The sequence below is a fragment of the Lepidochelys kempii genome, chromosome 1, assembly GCF_965140265.1.
Source record: "Lepidochelys kempii isolate rLepKem1 chromosome 1, rLepKem1.hap2, whole genome shotgun sequence".
Lineage (NCBI taxonomy): Eukaryota > Metazoa > Chordata > Testudines > Cheloniidae > Lepidochelys > Lepidochelys kempii.
This window is the reverse complement of record NC_133256.1, coordinates 159,041,120-159,066,738: the sequence shown is the minus strand read 5'-3', so window position 1 is coordinate 159,066,738 and position 25,619 is coordinate 159,041,120. Positions and strand designations below refer to the sequence as shown.

The following is a 25,619-nucleotide window of genomic DNA, read 5'->3' as shown; positions in this document are numbered from 1 at the left end:
AGAAATCACTTTAAATATATATCAACCAGCAAACCTTGCAAGCTTTTCTGCATATTAATGTGACCTTTTGTTAATAGTAGTTTTATTATTTTTGTATATTTATATGGATTGCCCCAGTGGCCACTTTCTAGGGCTCTGGAATACTTTGACATGTAATTCAAAACTTCATTGTAAACCTGTACTTAATTCAGTAAAAAAGATTTTTAAAAAATATTGACATTCCTGTAGACAGAATATATTTTGGCTTGGAACCAGGAATATCCTATTGGTTGAATGAATCACCTATAAAAGTTATTTATAAACATAACTATTGGCTGACACCTATTCAGTATTTTTGTAATATTATATTTACTATATAATATCCATAAAACTAGGTTGCAAAGTCAAGCACTCAACAGTTAGGAAATGCCAGAATTAAGGTTGCCTGTGTAACCTTAATTCAGCCTCATTGTGCATATGCATTAGGGTACAGTCTTTAATTACATGCTCAGATAATATTTTTTCCAAAAAATCCCAAAACAAAAAACAATATTCAATATTTAATTTTATCCTCCACTTTCAATATGTAGCCCCAGGCCTTATTTAACACCTACCATCCAAATCTTGCACTGAATACAAAGTGATTAATTTCCTCCTGAGTGTTTTTATGGAGTTCTCACTTCAGTACCTGAGTGCTGCACAAACATTACTTCATTTCTGTGCGATTAGGTGGTGGTATTATTCCCGTTTTACAGCAGGGGAATGGAAGACTAGGGAGATTAGGCCCAAATTGTCAAAAATGTTCCTACAGGGCCTGATTTTTCTGAGTATTTAGTGTTAGCTGATTTCAGTTGCAGCTGTGAATGCTCAGCACTTCTGCAAATCTGTCACCAGATATCTCAAATTGGGCACTCAGAAAATGAAGAACACACAGTTATTGGCCACTTGTGCACATTTTGGTTTAAGGCCCAGACCCACAAAAGCATTTAGGTGCCTAACTCCTATTGAAGTCAATAGGTGGTAAGTGCCTGACTCCGCTTAAGGATGTGGGCTGAAGTGTGATTTGCCTAGTATTGCCCCGGAACTCTGTGACAGAGGTATGGATAGAGTCTCCTTCCCAGGAGCAACTGCCTTAACCAGGAGCCCAGCCTTTCTCTTCCTACAGTCCATTGGCTCATCCATTACACATTTTCCAACTTCTGCAATAAATGAGGTGTGTATTAGAGAAAAGCTGCTGAGGAAACAAAATAACAGCTTTCCTAAGGCCTGTCATCCCCTGGCTCTATAGTGCTAGTGTAAGGGGACTGTTGCCCCCTTACTAACAGTCAGTGGGGGTGTTTTGGTTGGCTAGCTCCCAGTACTAAAAGGGGAAGGGTCTATGGGGAATCAGGACCCTGAGACTGATAGTCCCCAGGAACAATGGGGAGAGGCCAATGCTCCAGATCAGCCTGAATGACAGGGCGGGCAGGCTAATCAGGAGGCCAGGGAGGTCCTGTCCTCCGTGTGAGCTGGAGTCGGGCCCAGCACAGGGAGATGCCTCAGCCAAGGGGCTCTGCAGGCCAGGCTTGGATCGTAACCCTGACAGGGCGGGGGCAACACTGGGAAGAAGGGTCCTGCCACTTAGAGCCTGAGAGCGTGTGGCCACCACCAGAGCAAGCGTCCAATCCACAGCATCCCTGCAGCACAGCCAGGGCTTGAGCAGGAGGCCTGGGACTTACAAGGAACAGACTGTGAACTGCCCTGACATTGCAGAGACACTGTTTGTGATGTTCCCTGCCACAGCGCAGGTTGATGTGTTTCCTTTAGCCTTTCCCATTTTTCCTTATTCTTTTTAAAATTAATTGTTGATTAAATAACTTGCATTTCCTTTAACTTGTATGTAATGGTCAGTGGGTCAGAGAAGTGCCCAGTGCAGAGAGAGTACCCCGGAGTGGGGACACCCTAGCCCCTGTCCTAGGTGACCACAGCAGGGTTGGGGGTCGAGCCCCTCAGGAATCCTGGGCCCAGCCTTGTTGGGGTTACGAGGACTCTGCCAGACAGGAGAGTGGAAGAGGAGTCCTCAAGGGCAGGGAGGCCACTGGGTAAAGGAAGTGGGAGCGAGGACTCAGATCCTTTCGCTAGCCCACTTCACCGGGGTAGTGCAGAAGCCAGGAAAGTTCCCCACAATAGTGGGACTATTCCCCCGCTTACACTAGGAATGGCAGCTTTATCCACTGGGGAGAGGAGATTCCCCTCTTTGCAGTGGGACACGGCACTTAAACCTAGTCCTGTGACATTTGAGCTTACAATTGTGCCATCCTAACAACAATTGAGGTCTTTCCACTTACCGCATCTCACAGATCAAAACTAACGTTTGACAATGCAGCTGTTCTGAAATGTTTAAACTTTGATTAAAGCTATAAAAAGAGCAATAAAAAGGGTGCTACCGAGCTTCAGTTTGGCTCTGTAATACAGACATGTAAATGTGTAGCAACGTCAACATTCGTATCACGCTGGGTTTAAAACTGTGGCAAATTTCAGTACACTGTGCAGTTTTAGCTTTTGAACTGCAACTTTTTCAACATTTGTGCACCCAGGGGATCATTTACACTGCTTCTTGCTGGCCTAATCCAGCCTTACCATGCTCACCATAAAACCCCACTGAAGTCATAAGGTTCTACAGGTTATAAAGCAGGACATAATTTGGGTTTGTCGTATTATCATTATTATTTTACTGTGAGTACAACTGGCTGTCACATAATTTGATCACTGATTAATTCTATTGTGGGTGTTAATTTTTCTGCTTTCCAGGTACCAATTAATTTGGATTGTGTTTTTACTGATATTTTGATCACTTTAATTGTTCAAGTAGGAGTCAGCGAAAACGCATCAAAAGTTGGCTGGGTTCTTTCAGACTTAAGGCATTATCTAAAATAAGCATGCTGAAAACTGAGTGCTGGTAGAGGTCTGAGAGGGAGCTAAGCGCTGTCACAGGTCACTGTCCATCACTGAGCAAGTTGCTTATTTTCTTGTCCCACACTTCCTCTTCCTGTCTCTCTTTCTGCATGGCTGGAAATTAAGAAGGGCTGCCCCTCTCTGAGAATTGCTTACCCATTCAAGGTTAATTTGCGGCTCTTCACCCAGATCGGTTGCATAGGCACATGTGTTACTGCAGCATGCATGGAGAAGTTACCCTGTATTTTGGTAGAAATAGCACAGTAGAGGAGTGAGTAGGTTGGGCCTGTTTTTCCTTGTGTGGCCCACCCTAAGCTCAGACAGTTGGTACCCGTGAGCCTGCACCAAACCCATGTTCTGGAAAGCAGTCTGTTCAATTCAGGGTATCTCACTGTGATGGAATACACGCCTGTATTCAAGTGCTACACACTATTGTAATAATCTTTGTATACATTATGTCTTGTGAGGTATCATTTGAAAACTCGTAACTTGCTGATCAGTAATATTCTGATAAAATATGTGTGGCAACTGTGTGTGTGAAGTTATGAAGAGGTTCTTAACACATGTACCAAACCCCACAGCCCGAGCCAGGCACAAGTTGGCAAACAGGTGTGCCCTAAACAAAGGAATGTGTGCTTGTCTTAATTTGCATTGAAGCAGTAAAGAGAGTCAGCGAGCAGGAAGGGAAAACAAAGGAAGCTCAGACAGGTGAAAAAAAACCCAACAGGGACCATCCTTCCACAGAGACTCTTTGTTTCCCAGTTCTCAGCTACAAATGTTTTGGGGGACTGACAAACACCCCAAGACACACACCCCACTCCCTGCCCATTACATTCGCCTCACCTGAAAAGACAAAAGGAAACAGCCTTTGTTTGGACTTTGGGGGTGGGAGTGGGGGAGGAACCTGACCCAAAGAGTTTGGTCAATAATCTTGCTGGAAGCGCGTGCGGAGAATTTCTTTCTTGAATCAAATATCGTTTGTTAAGTTAAGGTACTAGAAACCATTTTATTTTTCTTGCAATCATTTCTGACTTTTGTGCCTCATTACTTGTACTCACTTAAAATCTCTCTCTTTGTAGTTAATAAACTTGTTTTATTGTTTACATCTAATCCAGTGTGTTTAAGTTAAAGTGTCTGGGTAACTTCATTTATCATGATAAACTGGTGTATATTAAAGGCATAACAAACTTACTATTTCTGGACTAGCTGGGAAAAGGCTGGACAGTGCAGGACGTAGCTTTCTGGAGGAAAGGCCGGGCTTGGGCGTGTGTTTGGGTCATCCCACAGTATAATTAAGGCTGATGACAGCCAGGGTCTGACTGGCAGGCTGCAGTTACACATCTGGGAGCAACCTGCATGGTGGTGGCTGGTTGTGAGCAGTCCAGGTTGGAGGCTACAGCAGCAAGACATTGTAAATGGCACCCCAGGTCAGAGGGAAAGGGTGACACAGCACCCTACTGGTCTGAATTGTACCCTGGTATGTCACAGCACCATCTATTTTCCGGGCACTCTGCATATTACTAGTATGTTCAGAGGTTGCACATGGGGATTTAGGCTCAGTTTTCCATGGACTCTGAGATCAATGCCAGGTTCAAATACATAAGTGCGAGTTGATCGCTCCATTGGTTGAGAATGTCAGTCACTAATTTTCAGGACAAAATTTCAAGTCCTCTCATCTAGTGCCCAGCGTACTGCTAGTTGAGTGTTATTTGAAAGTTCTAGCTCAGCGCTTTGTTCACTGTTTCCATATGGGCTATACCAAATAATTTTATCAAGACTGCTTAGAACCAATCCTAGTCTGGCTGTTCCATTTTAAACCACACACCATAAAGCATAGGAGTTAATGCAGTGTTAATTGCTTTGTTATACACTGAACATGTTCCTTGTTAAAGTGTTAGTTTTGTAATAACACTTCCTGCATATGCTTTACGGGGCAAAACCCGGGCCCTTTTCCCACATCTGCTCAGGGCCCCTGCTGGGGGAATTGATGGAGTTCTGCTGTAGGGGGGGTTGTGGGGGAGAAACAGGTGGTGTTGAACTCAGCTTCATAGCTCTGCCTTTGTGCAGAAGGTGGGTCAGAGGCTTTGCTGCTGTGTTAAGCCACACCCCTTTGAAGGGGATATTTTAGGACCACAAGGACTTATGTAGCTTTAGGACAGATGTAGCAGCCACCTAGGGCCTGGGGAGAGGTGTCTATTCCTCTAACCCCTTCACATCTTCTCTGCACTCAGCGATTCCAGCTGTGCACTGGACCGAGCATTCTATTCTATATCAGTTCTTATAACACACTCTTTTAGAAAATTGCCCATAAATGCTCTGATTCATGGCCTTGTGGGCAAAGAGTTCAAAAGATCAACTCTGTGATCAATTCAGAATAAGAACCAAAATGATCCAAATAAGGGGGAGACACTGTCAGCTAGAAAGGAAAACGTTTGATAAAGGAGTTGGCCCTAAATTAGTAATACCTGTATATACACTCACAGAAGAACGGTTCAGAGTAATGTGGTAGCGAGTGGTTCACTGATGTGGTTTCACGAAGATAAGCAGCTTTCCCTCTTCTGTTCCATTAAGTAAAAGGTACAGTGATAGTAACAAGAATGTGATAGATTTCACAAAAAGAAAAGGAGTATTTGTGGCACCTTAGAGACTAACCAATTTATTTGAGCATAAGCTTTCATGAGCTACAGCTCATGCATCCTATGAAGTGAGCTGTAGCTCACGAAAGCTTATGCTCAAATAAATTGGTTAGTCTCTAAGGTGCCACAAATACTCCTTTTCTTTTTGCAAATACAGACTGACACGGCTGTTACTCTGAAACCTGTCATAGATTTCACATTGATCTTCACATCTTCTGTGCAGGAGAATGTCTATTCATGTCTGTTTGTTATAACCACAAATAAACAAACCAATCATAGTACTGATGAGAGACAGTTGGATCTGCAAAGCAAGACTGATTTGAGATTCCTTGAAATCCCATTCTGCTGTTCACTAGATAGCTGAGAGTATGCGCCACCCTCATGGTTGTCTTTCAGAATGAGCACTTTTTTCAGCATGCCTGGCTGTACCAGTGGCAATGCACTGCCAATCAAACTCAAGCCAAATTCGGAACATGTCCTGTGTGTCATATGTTGTGTAAGTAGGTGAGTATACCAGTCGAGTGTTATACGTAATATTGCTGGAGTGGCTACACTTCTGTGTATTAAACTGAAACTCAAGCAGTTTTTGGAGTGCACTTTCAGTGAGGTGTGCAAGGAATTAAAGTCCAACACTTTCAGATTTGGGGGTCTAAAGATAGACACCTAAACAAATGGCTCAATTTTCAGAGGTGCTGAGCACCCAACTCAGTGCCTCAGAAAACCAGGCCACATATTTTGGTGCCCTTATATGGGTTTAGATTGCTAACTTTAGTCACCTACACCTAAAATGTTCGTGTATGTAACATGTAAAATTGCAACACAATGGCATTGAAATATATCCCGTTTCTCCTTTTCCCGTGTACCAAACCAGTTTTAAAATAGCTACTCTAGCTACACTCTTCTCCAGTTGTTACACAACCTCCCCCTCTTTTATTAAAAGCAACACAATTCTTGACAGCATTATAAGATTTGACTCTTGATCTTCTCACTGAAGTCAATGTCAAAACTCTCACTGATTTCAACAGTACAGAACGGAGCCCATGCTATTACTTTTCAGAGCCACTTTACCTTGCATTACTCTGCTTATAAATACTGAAAAGGGTTCACCTTCAAAGACAGTGACTTCATTAGAGCTGGCTGGAGCTGTTTGCCAACAAGTCAAAGCCTAATGAACAAGCCCCTCTAGGCTGGCTTGGAATAGTTTACCAAACCACCTGTCAGTCACCCATTTCCCTATGTTTAGGATAAAAGACAAGTGAGGCTGTTACTTTTTGGTTTTGTTTTTTAAATAATAGCTATTGGATTATTTTAATAGAGTCTGGAATCCCCAAACAACATTAGCAGCTTTCGGTTCTTTGTATATGTTGGTTCAGGTGTGAATCTGTATTCTGCCACCAACTTTAATTAAGCCTTCCTTTAGCTCTGAATGGTGGTGTGTGCTTGGCAATTTTCAAGTTCAGATTGATTCAGGTTGCAGTTAATGTACGTTCCCTCACAAAAGCATATAATTACACTATTACTGAAGCTAGGGTAATTATAGAGAGGTGAAGAAACCGATGTGGTGTGCAACCTTATAGCTCCATAATGCTTTTCTTTTTTTTAATTTGTGAACAAAAGTATCTTCAAACTAGGCCCTTGGAATAGCACTACTTACATCAAACAATCTCGGTGAACTTTTAGAAACCAATTTGTCATGGTTAACCAAATGAAAAGAAGGAGATATTAAAACACAGATTATCAATTTGTCTATGTAGAGACATTGACAGGTCCCACAGAGTCTGACTTCCAATGGGACTAAAGGATTATGAACCAAAATCCTAAACAATATAATCCCCTGTAACCTATCTGATAGCACAGGATCATTTTAACGGAAATGCCAAAACTAATTGAACACATGCCACTTTTTTCTTTATGGTTTCCAGAAAAATAATTCAGCATGTGGACCACAGAAATAATCCTGTCTACAACAGCAGCATCTCTTCTAGGTCACAAAGAATTTAAGGCCAACAGATTTAAACCCAAGTGCTAAAACTGACAAAAATTAATTTCCCCCTACTGTTACTCACACCTTCTTGTCAGCTGTTTGAAATGGGCCACCCTGATTACCACTACAAAAGTGATTTTTCCTCCCTTTGTATGCTACTGTTAATTGAATTGCCTCGTTAGCACTGACCCCCCCACTTGGTAAGGCAACTCCTATCTTTTCATGTTCTGTGTATATATACCTGCTACTGTATTTTCCACTCCATGCCTCTGACGAAGTGGGTTTTAGCCCACAAAAGCTTATGCCCAAATAAATTCGTTAGTCTCTAAGGGCATGGCTACACTTGCAAATATAGAGCACTTTGAGTTAAACCAGCCTTTGGAGCGCGCAGTAGGGAAAGCGCTGCAGTCTGTCCACAATGACAGCATGGCCACATTTGCGGCATTTGCAGCGGCATTGGGAGCGGTGCATTATGGGCAACTAACCCACAGAGCACCTCTTCTCATTCTGGCGCTGTGGCTTGTGGGAAGGGGGTGGAGGGGTGGGGGGCATTCCGGGTCCTGTCCCAATGCCCCAGGATGCATTGGTTCGCATCCCAGCAATCCCTGTGCTTCTGTCCACATTTGGCGCCATCTTTCAACAGTTTTTTGTACTGCGCGCTCTGTCTTCCCTTTCGGTCTGCAGGAATGGAGCCCGAACCGCTGAGGAACATGCTGACAAGTCTCGCCAACACATCATGTTTGGCAGTCGAGTTAACTCCTTATGCTCCAAAGTGACAGGGAGGAGTCCGACGATATCGACTAGAGTAATACATACGACACGAGATTGCTTGTGGCATTCATGGACATGCTCACCATCGTGGAACGCTACTTTTGGGCTCGGGAAACAAGCACTGAGTGGTGGGATCACATCGTCATGCAGGTCTGGGATGACAAGAAGTGGCTGCAGAACTTTCGGATGAGAAAAGCCACTTTCATGGGACTGTGTGATTAGCTCTTCCTCACCTGTGGCGCAAGGACACGAGATTGAGAGCTGCCCTGCCGGCGGAGAAGTGGGTGGCTATTGCAGTCTGGAAGCTGGCAACTCCAGACACCTACCGATCGGTCACTAACCAGTTTGGAGTGGGAAAGTCGACCATTGGAATTGTGTTGATGCAAGTTTGCAGGGCCACTAATCGCATCCTGCTCAGAAGAACCATGACTCCTGGTAACGTGCATGACATTGTGGCTGGCTTTGCTCAAATGGGTTTCCCTAACTGCAGAGGGGTGCTAGATGGTACGCATATTCCAATTCTGGCACCCGCCCACCTAGCCTCCGAGTACGTTAATTTCTCTATGGTTCTCCAGGCGCTTGTGGATCACCGTGGGCGTTTCATTGACATTAATGCAGGCAGGCCCTGAAAGGTGCACGACGCATGCATCTTTTGGAACGCTGGCCTGTTCAGGAAGCTGCAAGCAGGGAGTTTTTCCCAGACCAGAAGATCACCGTAGGGGAAGTTGAAATGCCCATTGTGATCCTTGGCGACCCCGCTTACCCTTTAATGCCATGGCTCATGAAACCCTACACAGGGAGCCTTGACAGCGGGACTATTAGAGGGGCCCAGCGTGGGGCTGCAAGGATTAGGGATGCCTTGAGGGAGCAATTTGAGGCTGAAAGCCACCAGTAATATTTGGTGCCCTGCACGGGAGTGAAGTGCAGTGGTTCCAATGTTAGTAGGAATCTATGTTTGCTACACTGACTTGCAGTGCCTGTTTTTTTCCTGGGCTAAGGTATCTTTTACTTCATGCAATAATAAAGAATGTTTTCAAAGCCAAAAAATCCATTTATTGAAAAGAAACACAACTGCTTGGGAAACAGAAAGGGACAGGGGGTGGGGTGGGGAACGAGACAATCACAGATTTGCGTATGTCGTGTTATCATACTCAGCCTTCCTGTCTGGAGTGCTGTGCAGTGAGTGCTGCACTTCAGGCTGGCTATACTGCATGGTGATGGGGGCTGAGTGCAGTGGGTAAGGGTCGTAGTTTGCAAGGCGGGGTGGTGAAGCTACAGGTGTTGGAGGCAGCTGGTGGCGATAAGAACCCGGATGTTGGGGAAAGTGGGTTGGAGGTGACATGGGGGCACAAAGGAAAGAGTTTTGGGACAAAGGCTGCAGCGGGGGGGCGGGCGCAGATGTGTTCCATCTGCATTGCTATGAGCGCCTGTATTGAGTCCGCTTGGCGCTCCATTATGCTTATCAGCCGATCCATGCTTTGCTGCTGGAGCTCCACTCTTTGGTGCCGGCGATCCGCATTTTGCTGGTGGATCCTCCTTTCGCTCTCCCTCCATTGCTGCGCTTTTTGAGTCTCGTTAAGGGACTGCTGCATTACTTCATGCAACATGTCTTCTTTGCTTTTACGTGGCCTCTTCGTAATTAGTTGGAGTCTTTCGGCCGGTGATAACACAGATGGCTTAGATCTCAAGGTTGCATCTGTAAAGGCAAAATGCAACACTTAACAGAGGCAGCATTGTTCACACCAGACAGAGCAATGATTCCCCCATACTTAAAGACAAGCACAGTGTACACAATAACATAATTTGCCCATCTCAAAGCAAGATGGGCAATAACCCACGGGAGCCCCAAAATGGTGAGTAAGCACGGGGTCAAGGGGGACTGATTGTTTCACAGCCGTACTGTCCTCTGGGTTGCTGTGCCTTGGGGAGAGCCAACAGCTACAGGGGGCCCCTATACTGAACACTCTCCCCACATATCTTGCTGCTGAGGGTGACCTGGGAAGCAAGGGAGGGTCTTCTGCTGCAATGCGGCTTCCGCCCTGGCCCATACGCAGCTTGCCTGTGTCCAGCAATGGTCCCCCCACCCCTCACGGCACAGTGGCGCGGACATGTTAGCCTGACTGGGACAAGGAGCACAGTGGCTCTCCCAAGAAACCTGCGCAAGCACTTTACCCAACTTCTGGATGAGACCTTTCAAGAGATCTCTGAGGCCAATTACTGTGATGTGAGAGAGCACATTAGTGCCCTATTCTCCATCTAGGCATGCATGCAGCCCTAACCCTCCTCGCCCCAAGAGCCTGCACCGAATAACTTCTTTCCCAAAATAAAAGCCGCTTACCGGGCACGTCCTCTGGTGTTTGTCCTTCCCCAAGCACTGGCTGCCACGACTGGCTACCTTCCTCCTGGCTTGAGAACAGCTCCTGGCTACATGCATCTAGGGATGCTGGGGCGTCTTCCTCCTCCTCAGCACCCTCGGTCCCACTTTCCTCCTCCTTCTCCTTCTGCCTTGTTGAACTGGGCTCTAAAGTGTCCATAGTGGTCCTCGGAATGGAGGTGGGGTCGTCCCCAAGTATCACGTCCAGCTCTTTGTAGAAACGGCAGGTCGCAGGGGCAGCACCGGAGCAGCGGTTTGCCTCGCGGGCTTTGTGGTAGGTATCCCACAGCTCCTTCACTTTAACCCTGAACTGCAGTGCGTCTCAGTCATGGCCCCTTTCCATCATGTCCCTTGATATCTGCCCAAAGGTATCATAATTCCTACGGCTGGAGCGCAGCGGGGACTGGACAGCTTCCTCCCCCAAACACTGATAAGGTCCAGCCCCTCGCCACTGCTCCATACTGGGGATCAGCTGGCATGTGGAGGCATGGTAGCCTGGAAAGATTCGCTGAGAGCACTCCATGCCTGGTTGAGCAAACAGGAAGGGGATTTTCAAAATTCCCAGAGAATTTAAAGGGCGGGTCTAACGGTTGGTCACCTGAGGGCAGGGCAGTAGAGTTCAAAGTGATGACCAGAGTGTCTAGAACAGGCATTGTGGGACACTTCTGGGGGACAATCAGAGCACATTGACAGACCACACTGGCGCAGCGGCACTCCAGCAGGGGCGCATCAAACGTTATTCCACTCGCCGAGGTGGAGCGCCAGAAGCTCTAGCCTCAGAGTCCGGGCGCTCTACGTGCCTTGCCAGTGTGGACGCATCGTGAGTTAGAGTGCACGGGGCTGCTTTAATGCGCTCTAACTTGCAAGTGTAGCCATGCCCTAAGGTGCCACAAGGACTCCTCGTTGTTTTTGCTGATACAGACTAACACGGTTACCCCTCTGAAAAAATGGTCCAGTGGTTAGTGTGCTAGTCAGGAGTTGGGAGACCTGAATTCAGTCCTCTGCTATGCTACTACCTCCCTGTGTAACATTCATAGGAATGTAGAGCTGGAAGGGACCTATAGAGGACTTCTAGTCCATCTCCCTGTGCTGTGGCAGGACTAAGTATATCTACAGCATCCCTGACAGATCTCTAGCCTGTTATGAAAAACCTCATATGATGGGGATTCTACAATGTCCTTAACTCTTCTTACCATTAGAAAGCTTTTCCTAATATCTAACCTAAATCTCCATTGCCCATTAAGCCCATTACACCGTGTCCTACTTTCAGAGGACATGCAGAACAATTGATCACCATCCTCTTCATAACAGCCCTTAACATATTTGAAGACTGCTATCAGGTCCCCGCTCAGTCTTCTTGTCTCAAGACTAAATATGCCCATTTTGTAAACCTTTCTTCACGGGTCAGGTTTTATAAACCTTTATCATTTTTTTGCTCTCCTCTGGAAACTACTCTCTGCAAATTATCTGCATCTTTCCTAAGGTGTTGCACCCAAAACTGGACACCCTATGCCAGCAGAGGCTTACCGGTGCTGAGTAGAGTGGAACAATTACCTCCTGTGTTTTACTTATGATACCCTGTTAATACACTCCAGAATTATATTAGCTTTTTTGCAACTGAATCACTTTACTGGCTCCTATTAAATTTGTGATCCACTATAACTCCCGGATCATTTTCAGTAGTACTACTACCTAGCCAGTTCCCCGCTTTATAATTGTGCATTTGATTTTTTTGCCTTCCTAAGTGCAGTACTTTGCACTTGTCTTTACTGAATTTTATGTTCTTGATTTTTGGACCAATTCTCCAATTTTTCATGGTTTTTCAGTTTTCCAATTTCTAATTCTAATCTTGCCATCCAAAGTGCTTGCAACCCTTCCCAGCTTGGTGTCATCTACATATTTTGTAAGCATACTCTCCACTCCATTATCCAAGTCATTAATGAAAATTGTGAATAGTACTGGCCCCAGGATAGACCCCCTGTGGAATCCCACTAGATACATCTGCCAGTTTGACAGCAAACGACTGATAAGACTCTTTGTACGGTCTTTCAACCAGTTATAGTAATTTCATCTAGACCACATTTTCCTAGTTTGCTTTTACATTGGGCAAGTCACTTTGTCTCAGTTCCCAAGCTGTAAAATGGGGATAAGAGCCCTGCCCTGCCTCACAGGGACATATTAAGATTAAATACAAGACTGTGAGGCACTCAGATGCTAAGATCATGGATGCTACAGATAAACAGAAAATGTTAGGCTCTTAAATCAATATCTAGCCACCAAGATAAAAGTGGCCATATTTCCATAGAAGACAACAGGAGCTAGCTATTCCCAACACTTCTGAACACCAGGACTCATTTATTTAGGTGCCTAACTATGAGTTTAGGAGCCTAAACTTTAGATAGCTAGATGTGTAAATTTTGACCTCAGGCTGTGTGGCTAAATGTACATTGTTCACTTCATACAATGTGAACCACTTTTACTGTGACCAATTAACCGAGAATAAATACATATTAAAGGTGTGTTTTTACTTGGGAGTTCAAGGTTATGGTACTTTTTTTTTTGTCAGGCAAATCAGGGGTAACTTTTCTTATCCAGTCGGGACATAGAGATGCCTAAAACAACATTATTGCTCTCCCTCCCAACTCAACACCTTGAGACAATGAAACTCTCTCTAATTATCCAAAGGAGGAAGAAATCCATTTCAGGCTTTAAATGATTTTCTGTAAAAGGACAATACTACCATAGGATGAGAAGCACTTTACAATTAGTCAGTGGAGTTGCAGCCACTTACACAAAGACTGAATTTAGCCTGTTGTGTTCTCAGAGTCATCCCACACAATCACACTCTCACATATCCATATGCACAGACTCAGTCCTGCAAAGTGCTGAGGATTCTCCACTCCCACTGAAGGTGTGAAAGGTGCACAGCACCTTGCAGGATCAAGCCACACACAATATACCTATGGCTTTTCCTGTGGCATAGCCTGTTTGGTGGCTGAAATGGAAACCTGAAAAACATTTGTTTCAGTCAAATTAAACATTTTGTTTGACCCAAAAGTATTATAATTCTTTGCGCTTTTGTTTGATTTTTAATTCATTTTGTTTGTGGGTGTTTTTACTCCTTTTTTTTGGTTTCTTTTCCTATATCAGGCTAAATTTCTATACAACATCATTTTGAATTAAAAAAAAATCTAACCATTTTGTTTGGAAAATGACAAAACAAAATGGTTCAATTTTTTTCATTTTTTTGCCCGAAACTGTTCACCAAATTTGACCCCAAAAAGGGGCATTTTTGGTGACTAAGCTATTCATCCAAAAGTGTTTGCCCAGCTCTAGCCACAAATTGCCACACAAAAGATACCATTTCTGTAGACTCACCTGGACATTTACAGACATTTGCAGAGATCTCTGAACACTCCCAGAATCAGACCATGATGACATTGCCCAGCAATTTCATGAAATCCACTATTAATGCAGGTCATAAATATGGAACCTTAGAAACCTAAGTTAGCTTTTTTAAGCATGCTGCATGGAAATGCGGACATAAAGAAATATAACCTATTGGATATAATTGCCTTAAAACAGAGCAGGTGTAGAATGTCCCCTTCACTGCATTATGCTGTGGCCTAATGTGTTCACTGGACCTGTGTATTTCCTAGTGAGAAACTTGTCTTTTTGGGGAGGAATGGAGATCTCCCCTGGGAAGCTCAGGCAAGCTCAGACAAATTTAATAGTGAATGGTGTTTTTTTCCTTGCCGGAATGTTCCAGAGTCAGCAGCAATAGACCATTAAACCATTGCCATGACCTAAGTGGAAGTAACTTAGGCTTAAAAAGACTTTAAAAATAATAGGCTGCATGTTTGATTTAATTTCCTCCAAAGGGGATCTCCCCTTCATCCTCCTTCCCCTCCCCCCCACCAATATTTGAAAAAGAACTCAATTTTTTAAATAAAAATATAGAAGAATGGGCTAGATTCTCATGCGGTGTAAATTGTGTAGCTCCTTTGACTTCAATGTATCTTTCAGAAAGCTGAAGCTCTCTCTCTCTCTACCTCAGGGGAGCAAGGTGATGACAAAGTTTGCATCGACTGCTGCACAAGGCACCAAATTATAGTTAGAAAGAAGAAGTGAGGAATCAGGAAGATTGTTTGTTCTGTGACTTTTTGCAGCAGGTCAGCATAAAGTGCTTCAGCCCAGATGTTCTCATCCTTATGATATGTTGGAGGAGTCTGTTGGATTCAGCATGTTCAAACTCACCTGTGTGTTGTTTGCATTGCCTACATAAAAATAAAAATTACACATACACACATTCATCCTGGTGAAAGGTGTTTGCTTGACAACCCTGGGAACCAGAATTCTTTGAGGGGGGTCAACAAGCATGTGGACAAGGGTGAGCCAGTGGATATAGTGTACTTAGATTTTCAGAAAGAAAAGGAGTACTTGTGGCACCTTAGAGACTAACACATTTATTTGAGCATAAGCTTTCGTGGGCTACAGCTCACTTCATCGGATGCTGTAGCTCACGAAAGCTTATGCTCAAATAAATTAGTAAGTCTCTAAGGTGCCACAAGTACTCCTTTTCTTTTTGCGGATACAGACTAACACGGCTATTCCTCTGAAACCTTAGATTTTCAGTAAGCACCAAAGGCTCTAAAGCAAAGTAAGCTGTCATGGGATAAGAGGGAACATCCTCTCATGGATCGGTAACTGGTTAAAAGATGGGAAACAAAGGGTAGGAATAAATTAATAACTGATCTGGAAAAAGGGGCAAAGAGTGATGTGACAAAATTTGCAGATGATACAAAACTACTCAAGGTAGCTAAGTCCAAAACAGACTGGGAAGAGTTACAAAGGGATCCCACAAAACTGGGTGACTGTGTAACAGAATGGCTGATGAAATTCAATGTTGATAAATGCACATTGGAAAACATAATCCCAGCTATACATATAAAATGATGGGGTCTCAATTAGCTGTTACCATTCAAGAAAGAGATCTTGGAGTCAATCCACTCAATGTGCAGCAGCAGTCAAAAAAGTGAACAGAATGTTGGGAATCATTAAGAAAGGGATAGATAATAAATACCATATCGCCTCTATATAAATCCATGGTAGGCCCACATCTTGAAAACTGTATGCAGATGTGGTCACCCCATCTCAAAAAAGATATATTGGAATTGGAAAAGGTTCAGAAAAGGGCAATAAAAATGATTAGGGATATAGAATGGCTTCCATATGAGGAGAGATTAATAAGTTTGGGACTTTTCATCTTGGTAAAGAGACGACTAAGGGGGGTTATGATAGCGGTCTATAAAATTATGACTGGTGTGGAGAAATTAAATAAGGAAGTGCTATTTACTCCTTCTCATACTACAAGAACTAGGGGTCACCAAATGAAATTAATAGGCTGCAGGTTTAAAACAAGCAAAAGGAAGTATTTTTTCACACAGCGCACAGTTAACCTGTGGAACTCTTTGCCAGAGGATGTTGTGAAGGCCAAGACTATAACGAGGTTCAAAAAAGAACTAGATAAGTTTGAGGTGGATAGGTCCATTAATGGCTATTAACCAGGATGGGCAGGGTTGGTGTTCCTAGCCTCTCTTTATCAGAAGCTGAGAATGGGTGACAGGGGATGGATCACTGGATGATTACCTGTTCTGTTCATTCCCTCTGGAGCATCTGGCATTGGCCACTGTGGGAAGACAGGATACCGGGCTAGATGGACCTTTGGTCTGACCCAGTATGGCCATTCTTATGTTCTTATATATTCTCTGTTAATCCAAAATCATTTAAAGCATGTCAACTGTTGTACAAGTTTCCACGCAGACCTCCACATCCTTGACTCTCAGTCTCCAAGTCCATGCAATCTTTGGCTTTTCTGCAGAGACTGCCAGTTAGTGTAAATGAAGCTGACCCTTTAAAAGACACAGAATAAGACATGGTCCCTGCAACAAGGAGCCCACAATTTACCACAAACAAAACAATGGACAAAATGTAAGTAAAAAAGGGTGTGATGAGATAATATCTAGATATACAGACCCATCATCTTCTGGCCAAATAAAAATCTCAATTTATGTCTCTGCCATCCCCTTGTTGATGTCTAGCCTTCAGTTAAACTCGACATGGCTAAAACAGAGCTCTTAATCCTCCCCCAAAGTCCTCCCTACTACCTTGTTTCTTGAGCACTATTGACAACCCCACCAACCGGCCTGCCACTCAGGCCTGTAACATGGGTATCTTTAAATTTCGATCTCTCTCTAGCTCCTCACATCCAAGCTATGTCTAAACTGTGCAGATTCTTTCTGTATACCATCTCTGAGTTGTGGTCAGTGGTGAGCTGGAGCCAGTTCGCACCGGTTCGCTAGAACCCGGTTGTTAAATTTAGAAGCCCTTTTAGAACCGGTTGTCCCATGAGGGACAACCGGTTCTAAAAGGGCTTCTAAATTTAACAACTGGCCAAAAGTGGCACCTTAGGTGCCGACTCCATGGGTGTTCTGGCACTGGAGCACCCACGAGGAAAATTTGATGGGTGTAGAGCACCCACTGGCAGCTCTCCGCCCAGCCCCGCCCCATGCCCTGCCCCAGTTCACCTCACCTCACCTCTGCTCCGCCTCTGCCTCCTCCCATGAAGACGCCGCCCCGCTCTGCTTCTCCGCTCCCCCCCACTGGCTTCCCACGAATCAGCTGTTCGCGCGGGAAGCCTGGGAGGGCTGAGAAGCAGGCGGCGGCTTCGCGCTCAGGCTCAGGGAGGCGGAGGGGGAGAGGAGGGGAGCTGGGGTGGGGGGGAGTGCGAGGAGGGCCGCCTGCGCTGCAGCAGATAATCTGGGGAAGGGGGGGCGCGCAGGGGAACCACTCCCCGCCCCTGCTCGCCTCCGCCACCCTCAGCCTGAGCGGGAAGCCGCGGCCTGCTTCTCAGTCCTCCCCGGCTTCCCACCAAACAGCTGATTCATGGGAAGCCGGGGTGGGGGGACGTGGAGAAGCAGAGCAGGGCAGTGAGGTCAGGTGAGGAGGCGGAGGTGGAGCGGAGGTGAGCTGAGGCCGGGTGCGGGACGGGGAGCTGCCGGTGGGTGCTAGTAAGACAGGTAAGTACTACTAGACCCATATTTCAGCTGGGGAACAGAGAGACAAAGTGGCTTGCCCAAGGTCACACAGGTAGGCTATAAGAAAGCAGGGGCTGGAATGCAAGGCTTCAGCTAGTGCCCTAACCACTGGACCATCTTTCTTCCTCTCAGTGGATCAATGGAAAGGACAGAGAATGGGTGGTTGGTGGACAGCAAATACGAGATTATTCCAAGCATGGCTAGGGGTGGAGCATTGGAGGAGGTCTGATGTATACAAATAGCGGTTGCAGGGGAATCACCATCTCCTGCAGAAAAATCTGTGCAAGGAGGCTTGGGGGCAGGTGGCAGTGGAGGAAGAATCCTCACTGAGATTGTCCTTATTTAGTTTCCTACAGTTTGTTTTATCTGGTGGATGGGGTTTCACCTCTATCCCACTCCCAATGCTGTAGAACATGTGGTAGGGTTTATCCCCCCTGGAAGCTGTCAATCTCCACCCTGCGTGTGGGGAATCCAATGGAGGGTCTGTGTCTACCCAGAGGCTCAGGGATTGCCTGCCCTATTACTTAGGGCTTGGGTCTCTAGCACCAAGATCCATTATTTAGGCTAAGCTCTTACACAACTAACTCTAGAACTCTCCCTGCCTCATTATAAATGTTTTGCAATAAGGAGTGGGCTCCATACAAGAGTTAATACAGACTCAGGTTACACTAGCTTTTAGTAGAGTTACCACTGGTTGCAATGTGTGTCCTCCTGGCCATCCCTCTGTAGATCTATGAAAGGCACATGTTGGAGATAGTTGACACGCCCACACCAGTGTAGGAAAGGGGAAACCTGCATGCAGCAAGGATCCTCTTTGCCTGGATCCTGGGTAACAATTCCTCCCATAGCTTTTTATTTTTGTGAAACAGGTAAGAATGTTAGACATTTTTCTACATGATCTACACCTAGTTTAATTGGGGTGGCTGCTCCATTTCTGTTTTGGGGGGTTAAAATAATAAAAGCTAAAACGGAGACTTTACCCCCAACCCTGGGCACTGTCATCTATTCACAATTACTGCATGTACCACAAGAAAGCAATTTCAACCAGGCATTTCTAAGTCCGTTGTAATACATTCAAGCCCAGGTTCCTTCCCTGGGTCATTCACATGTTTTTATGTAAATCAATTAATTCTTTAAGACACATTTTAACAGGTGTGTGTTTTTCTCTTAATAAAAAGGAAAAAATGCATAAGGGTCACAGAGCAGTAAGGACTCAGTCTTGTGGGGCGCTGAGTTCTCTGTTTCTGATCCAGCAAAGTACTGCAGCATGTGCTTGGATTTTTCATTTGATTTTCAGAAGATGAAAATGTTGATTATTAAAAACCCAAACAAAACAGCAATTTCTATTTGAACCAAAATGAAAAAAAAATGACAAGTTTATATTAAACTGCTTCCATTTTTCATAGGTGACTTCAAAGTGAAATTTCATATGAAAAATTGAAATGTTTTTAGTGTAAATTTGTAATTTGGAAATTTTTGCTGGAAAAACCCCTGGGTTTTGACCAGCAGTAGTATCAGGTTGGTCAGGTTAGTGGCCTACATGGGGAAATGGTCAACACTAAGACTAAGATTTTGTCATGGTTATTTTTAGTAAAAGTCATGGATAGGTCACGAGCAATAAACAAAAATTCACGGAAGCTGTGACCTGTCTGTGATTTTTGCTGCTTCAGCTTCATGGTGGCTGGGAGCTGTGGGGTTCCCCCACTGTCTGCGGCAGCTGGAAGCTGCAGGGTCACCATATTTCCCAAAGGAAAAATGGGACACCCCCAGCTGCTCCCCTCGTCCTTGGACCCTGAGGAGGGCCCCCTCAGGAGTCTGTCACCTGTCACTGGAACCATGCAGGGAGCCCCCTGTTGACTGTCCCTGGAACCCTGCCAGGGCCAGAGTCCCACAGCCCTAGGGGCTAAAGCAGAGAATGTCACTGAGGTCTCTGTATGTCAGGGATTCCATGACTTCCAGGCCTCCGTGACATAAACATAGTCTTAGTTATCACCCTCTATTTCTCTATTGGCCTGCCACCTGAAAAGCCCTTAGGCCATCTTCATTTTGTCCCTTCTGCTGTACCAACCACATTATTGGTGCTTAGGCCCTGATGTAATGAAGCATGTAAGCACATGTTTAAGTCCCATTGACTTCAATAGCATGTGCTCAAATACTATGCTCAGGGTCTTTACAACTACATAATAAAATAATAAGACATACAGTATGCTACCCCATTATTATGGATATTTTGTCAAAGACAGAAAGACTAGAACACAGAAATAGGAGCTTAGAGATTACCAAGGTTATTTTTTTGTTGTGTTAAATCCACAAACTGTATTGGTTTAATACTTTCTATTTTCTGCAAATAAACAATATTTTCATGTAAGCAAAAGGTGCAATGAAGCTCCGTGAGTGGGGATGTCCTCGGTAAAAAGAGGTCTTTGTCTTCTTAAAAAGAAAAGACAGGTTGATAGAAAGCACATTTCTTACAATTGCTTAGGAAGTAATGCGTACAAAGATTTTTCTGGATGGTTGGAAACACCCACCTTGTCCTGTCATAGGGAGAAGCTTGACTATTCAGTCCTGAACTAGACAAGATAACAGTGGAGCCAATGGAAATGACGCCTACATAAAGGACTCAAGATTTACCCCTAGAGAGCTAGCAAAGTAACATCAAAACACTTCTTGTTACATTTTCAAAATACTAATAAAGGGCCTGATCGAAAAACCTTTTGAAGTCAACAGAAAGACTCCGACAGACTTCAACAGGTTTTGGATCAGGTCTAAAGAGTACACTGAAGATCCAATGCTGGTTTTGTTCCAAGCACCTCACTCCTTTGCAACAGTCTTGCCCGTTACCCCATTAGCAAGGGATCTCTGTCTCAGCAAATACCAATAAATTTTAAAGGCATGTCCCTGCTCTCCTTTCATAGGCCAAACTCCATTCCAAATCAAAGATTCATAGACTCTAAGGCCAGAAGGGACCATTGTGATCATCTACTCTGACCTCATATATAGCACAGGCCATAGGACTTCCCTGAATTCATTCCTGTTTGAACTAGAGCAGTGGTTCTCAAAGCCGGTCTGCCACTTGTTCAGGGAAAGCCCCTGACGGACCAGACCGGTTTGTTTACCTGCCACGTCCGCAGGTTCGGCCGATCGCGGCTCCCACTGGCCACGGTTCGCCGCTCCAGGCCAATGGGGGCTGTGGGAAGCAGCGCAGGCCAAGGGACGTGCTGGCCATCCTTCCCACAGCCCCCATTGGCCTGGAGCGGTGAACCGCGGCCAGTGGGAGCCGCGATCGGCCGAACCTGCGGACGTGGCAGGTAAACAAACCGGTCCGGCCCGCCAGGGGCTTTCCCTGAACAAGCGGTGGACCGGCTTTGAGAACCACTGAACTAGAGCATCTCTCTTAGAAAAAACATCCAAACAGCAAAGTCAATGAAGGTTTTGCCTGTGTAAAGTATACAGGGTGAAAGTGCTGAAATAGTTACTGGACATAAGGAAAACCAAGCACAGCAGAAAGTGATGTAAGCAAAGATCACAAATAAAGGCAGAAGACCCTTTTATTTCGCATAGACAAAATGCAAAGTGTGTCTCATTAAATTATTAAAAAAAAAAGCAAATTGATTTCCCCCCCCTCCACTGACAGCACTCATCCTAATTAACAACAAAACAAAAAGATCGATCAAGGACCCATTTTCTAATTTAAAAAAAAGTGTGCAAACATGACAAAAGACTTTTTGATTTCCCAGATCAATGTCCCTGTTAAATTCACAAATAGGGTGATTTGTTTTCCTTCTTTTTAATCTTGTGTGATGGAACTTCCAGTTAAAATGTTTTATTTAGTCCCCATGCACTTTGTAGAAAATCAGTAAAAACACAAAAGCTTGTGAAGATCAGAAAACTGGACTTCTTTTACCCAAAAATTCAGATGTCCAGTCAGATGAAGCTCACACTCAGACAGAAAAAAAGCAGGAGAGTCTTTGCACTGTCTGTAGTTTGCATTTTTTTCAAATATTTTGGCAATCTTCTTTAATTATAAATATTGGAATTCAATAAAAAAGGTAGCTTTGATTGGTTTTTTTAATTGTAAGTATTTACAGCCACTGTCCAGCCATGCTCTTTTTGTTATACTAGGGTGTAAGATTTTGCGTAGGGATTGTTTCCTTTCAAGTGGCCCCGGGAGTCCAGCAGGGATTCTTGGGAGCTGCTCATTTTAGCTGCCTGTCCTAGCTCAGCCCCTTCTCGCTGAGGTAATGTTGCCATGGCACCAGGTTGCCATGACTGTACTTCTCTCGTGGAGGATGTTTCCATAGGTATCGGCTCCAGAACAGTGGGACGCTTCAGGGTTCGGCTTTTCTGAGGTTCCAAGCAGGCTTGGCCCAAACCCAGGTCTCTGCTAGTGCCTGAAACTCCTCGATTCAACAAAAAGTCCATTCTAAGATACGGTGGCAAATGCATGAGGTCACCTGTGAAGAAAAATATGAAGAGGCACCTCTTAGTTATCTTCATGCAATTCAGTAAAACAGCCTATTTGGCTGATATAGACTCAAGCATTTAGGCAGCCATTTAATCTGATTTCAAAGCAAGACTTCCCTGACCCCGTCAGAATGTTCATAGCACAAAGGCAACAAAGCTGGTCAAAATTTATTTTATTTTGTATGAAAAAAATTGAAGGACTTTTTTCATAATTTATCGTTAAAGACCAAAAAATAATATTTTTTTTGGTTTTTGGTTGTCAAAAACTGGAAGGCTTTGACTACTGAATGTTGAAAAATATTGGTTTGGTTTTCAGTGACACCCCCCCACCCCCCGAATTTTGACTAAAGGCTCCATCTAGCACAAAAATAATTAATTATACAACATTTGGATGAAATAACACTAGGTTACAAATTTAAACACCCCAAAGTTAAAATATAAAAAAGTGAGGGCCCTGATGGTAATCTCAGTGTGCCCTCTTTGCACAGCCTGTACATCTTATGACATCCATCACTGGTCCCCATCACACCACCATCTGAGTGGTAGAGAAGTTCTATCATCCCTATTGTACAGATGGGGAACTGAGGCACAGAGCTTAAATCTGTGGTAGCGCAGGGCATTGAATCTGGGTCTCCAGATTACCCAGGATAGTGATCAAGACACTACAGCATCCATCTTTCTTTCCTTATGGTAGACGTTTAACTACACACACATTCACTTATTAGCGTACACATTAAAAGAGCAACACAGGGATACAAAATACAACACATGAACAATTAACATTGTTCCGTTAGCATTACTATGAACCCTCACTTTTTTCATCTCCTGACTTTTGAGCATTTATAGTTGTAGCCAATAATGCTACGCTGATGGGGCTAGAGGATTTATGACTGCACACATCCTCCCATCATTTTTTTTTTCAGGCAAGGGGCTTCATACAGAGCTAGGGAACCCACTCCCACTCTTGAGTTGGAATACCCTCTTTGGAGCTGCTCTGTGGTCACTGTGCACCACGTGGGGAAGAAGATTTAGCGTATCCTTGTTCTTATGTAGGCATCTGCCCATCTGCTAGCCCTGCTACACAAATCAGTTTAATTTAATCTAATATTGTCTTATTCTTTCATAGACTGACTTGCAAAAATTCAAGGAGACCAGAAAAAAGAAGCAAATTTAAAGCATGTTTCCTTCCAAAAAGTTTTGATGTTGAAGATGTATCCATGGGTGATGATGGTGAGAAATACCTTCAGATCTGGGTTCTTGGTATAGCACGATAATGACAATTCATCAATTTTGGGCATCCACTCCCATCCACAGCCACATAACTGAAGATCTCTAACACTGCACCTCACAGGGTTCCAGAGTCTGGGCTCCAGCCGAAGCCCTAATGTCTACACCGTAATTAAACAGCTCCCTAGCCCAAGCCCCACAAGCCTGAATCAGCTGGCGTGGGCCAGCCACAGGTGTCTAACTGTGGTGTAGACATATCCTAAAAGGGGATGAGAGTTCTCAGAAGCTTATAGTTTTCTATTACAATGCAACAGCAACCGCTTCCAACACCCCATTTCAACTAGAATGGATCTAGATAAATTGGGGAGCAGCATTTTCACATGTCAAAGTACCCCGGTAAATGGAAATAATTCCCTTCAGGGTTATATGTAAAATGACACCCACATTTATAAAATGAATGCATGCCAAGTGTTTTAAGTAAAAGTCTTTTCTAGAGCAAACAATAGTACATAAACCTGAACTGTTGGAAATGGCAGAAATACAGGCTGGTCTGTGTCAGTATCATAAACAGCAGAGGACTTCTTGATACCCTGTTGCAGAGAGAGTTTGATGCAGACACGGTGGCAAAAGGAGAACCCATGCATGGCATTAAGCAACAGGCTGCAACGTTTATTAAACTTTAACACAAGGGAGGGGCGCTACCCACCAATCATCCTTACTCTCCTATACCAGACATGGAGTTGGTTCCAGGACTCCTTACCATATGACCCATAACATGAGGTGGCTCTCCTCAACCTACTGCCCAGGACTCAGCTCTCTCTGAGTCCTAGCACCTTCCCCCTCTGTGAAGGGGATAGAGGGTGCAGCAGGGTGGGGACTGCAGCCCGCAAAGGCCACAAGGTCTCACCCTATCACATGAGCCCAAGGCCCATCACACAAATCGCAGGTCTTTTACTTCTGGGAGAACTGGAGGTCCTGGTGATGTCAAGGAACTATGACGTGATCGGAATAACAGAGACTTGGTGGGATAACTCACATGACTGGAGTACTGTCATGGATGGTTATAAACTGTTCAGGAAGGACAGGCAGGGCAGAAAAGGTGGGGGAGTAGCACTGTATGTAAGGGAGCAGTATGACTGCTCAGAGCTCTGGTACGAAACTGCAGAAAAACCTGAGTGTCTCTGGATTAAGTTTAGAAGTGTGTGCAACAAGAGTGATGTAGTGGTGGGAGTCTGCTATAGACCACCGGACCAGGGGGATGAGGTAGATGAGGCTTTCTTCCGGCAGCTCACGGAAGCTACTAGATCGCATGCCCTGATTCTCATGGGTGACTTTAATTTTCCTGATATCTGCTGGGAGAGCAATACAGCGGTGCATAGACAATCCAGGAAGTTTTTGGAAAGCGTAGGGGACAATTTCCTGGCGCAAGTGCTAGAGGAGCCAACTAGGGGGGGCGCTTTTCTTGACCTGCTGCTCACAAACCGGGTAGAATTAGTGGGGGAAGCAAAAGTGGATGGGAATCTGGGAGGCAGTGACCATGAGTTGGTTGAGTTCAGGATCCTGACGCAGGGAAGAAAGGTAAGCAGCATGATACGGACCCTGGACTTCAGGAAAGCAGACTTCGACTCCCTCAGGGAACGGATGGCCAGGATCCCCTGGGGGACTAACTTGAAGGGGAAAGGAGTCCAGGAGAGCTGGCTGTATTTCAAGGAATCCCTGTTGAGGTTACAGGGACAAACCATCCCGATGAGTCGAAAGAATAGTAAATATGGCAGGCGACCAGCTTGGCTTAATGGTGAAATCTTAGCGGATCTTAAACATAAAAAAGAAGCTTACAAGAAGTGGAAGGTTGGACATATGACCAGGGAAGAGTATAAAAATATTGCTCGGGCATGTAGGAATGTTATCAGGAGGGCCAAATCGCACCTGGAGCTGCAGCTAGCCAGAGATGTCAAGAGTAACAAGAAGGGTTTCTTCAGGTATGTTGGCAACAAGAAGAAAGCCAAGGAACGAATGTGTGGGCCCCTTACTGAATGAGGGAGGCAACCTAGTGACAGAGGATGTGGAAAAAGCTAATGTACTCAATGCTTTTTTTGCCTCTGTTTTCACTAACAAGGTCAGCTCCCAGACTGCTACGCTGGGCATCACAAAAT

The 25,619-nt window shown here is 44.7% G+C and overlaps 1 protein-coding gene across 1 annotated transcript in view; it reads right to left on the bottom strand.

Annotated features, from left to right (window-relative positions):
- Positions 1 to 21,305: 21,305 nt before the first annotated feature.
- Positions 21,306 to 25,619, bottom strand: part of DSCAM (DS cell adhesion molecule) — a 632,908-nt gene continuing 628,594 nt past the window's right edge. The window contains exon 33 of the mRNA XM_073360366.1: positions 21,306 to 22,229. Within this exon, the coding sequence (XP_073216467.1) occupies positions 21,889 to 22,229 (341 nt within the window). The 3' untranslated portion in view covers positions 21,306 to 21,888. The remainder of the gene's footprint in view (positions 22,230 to 25,619) is intronic.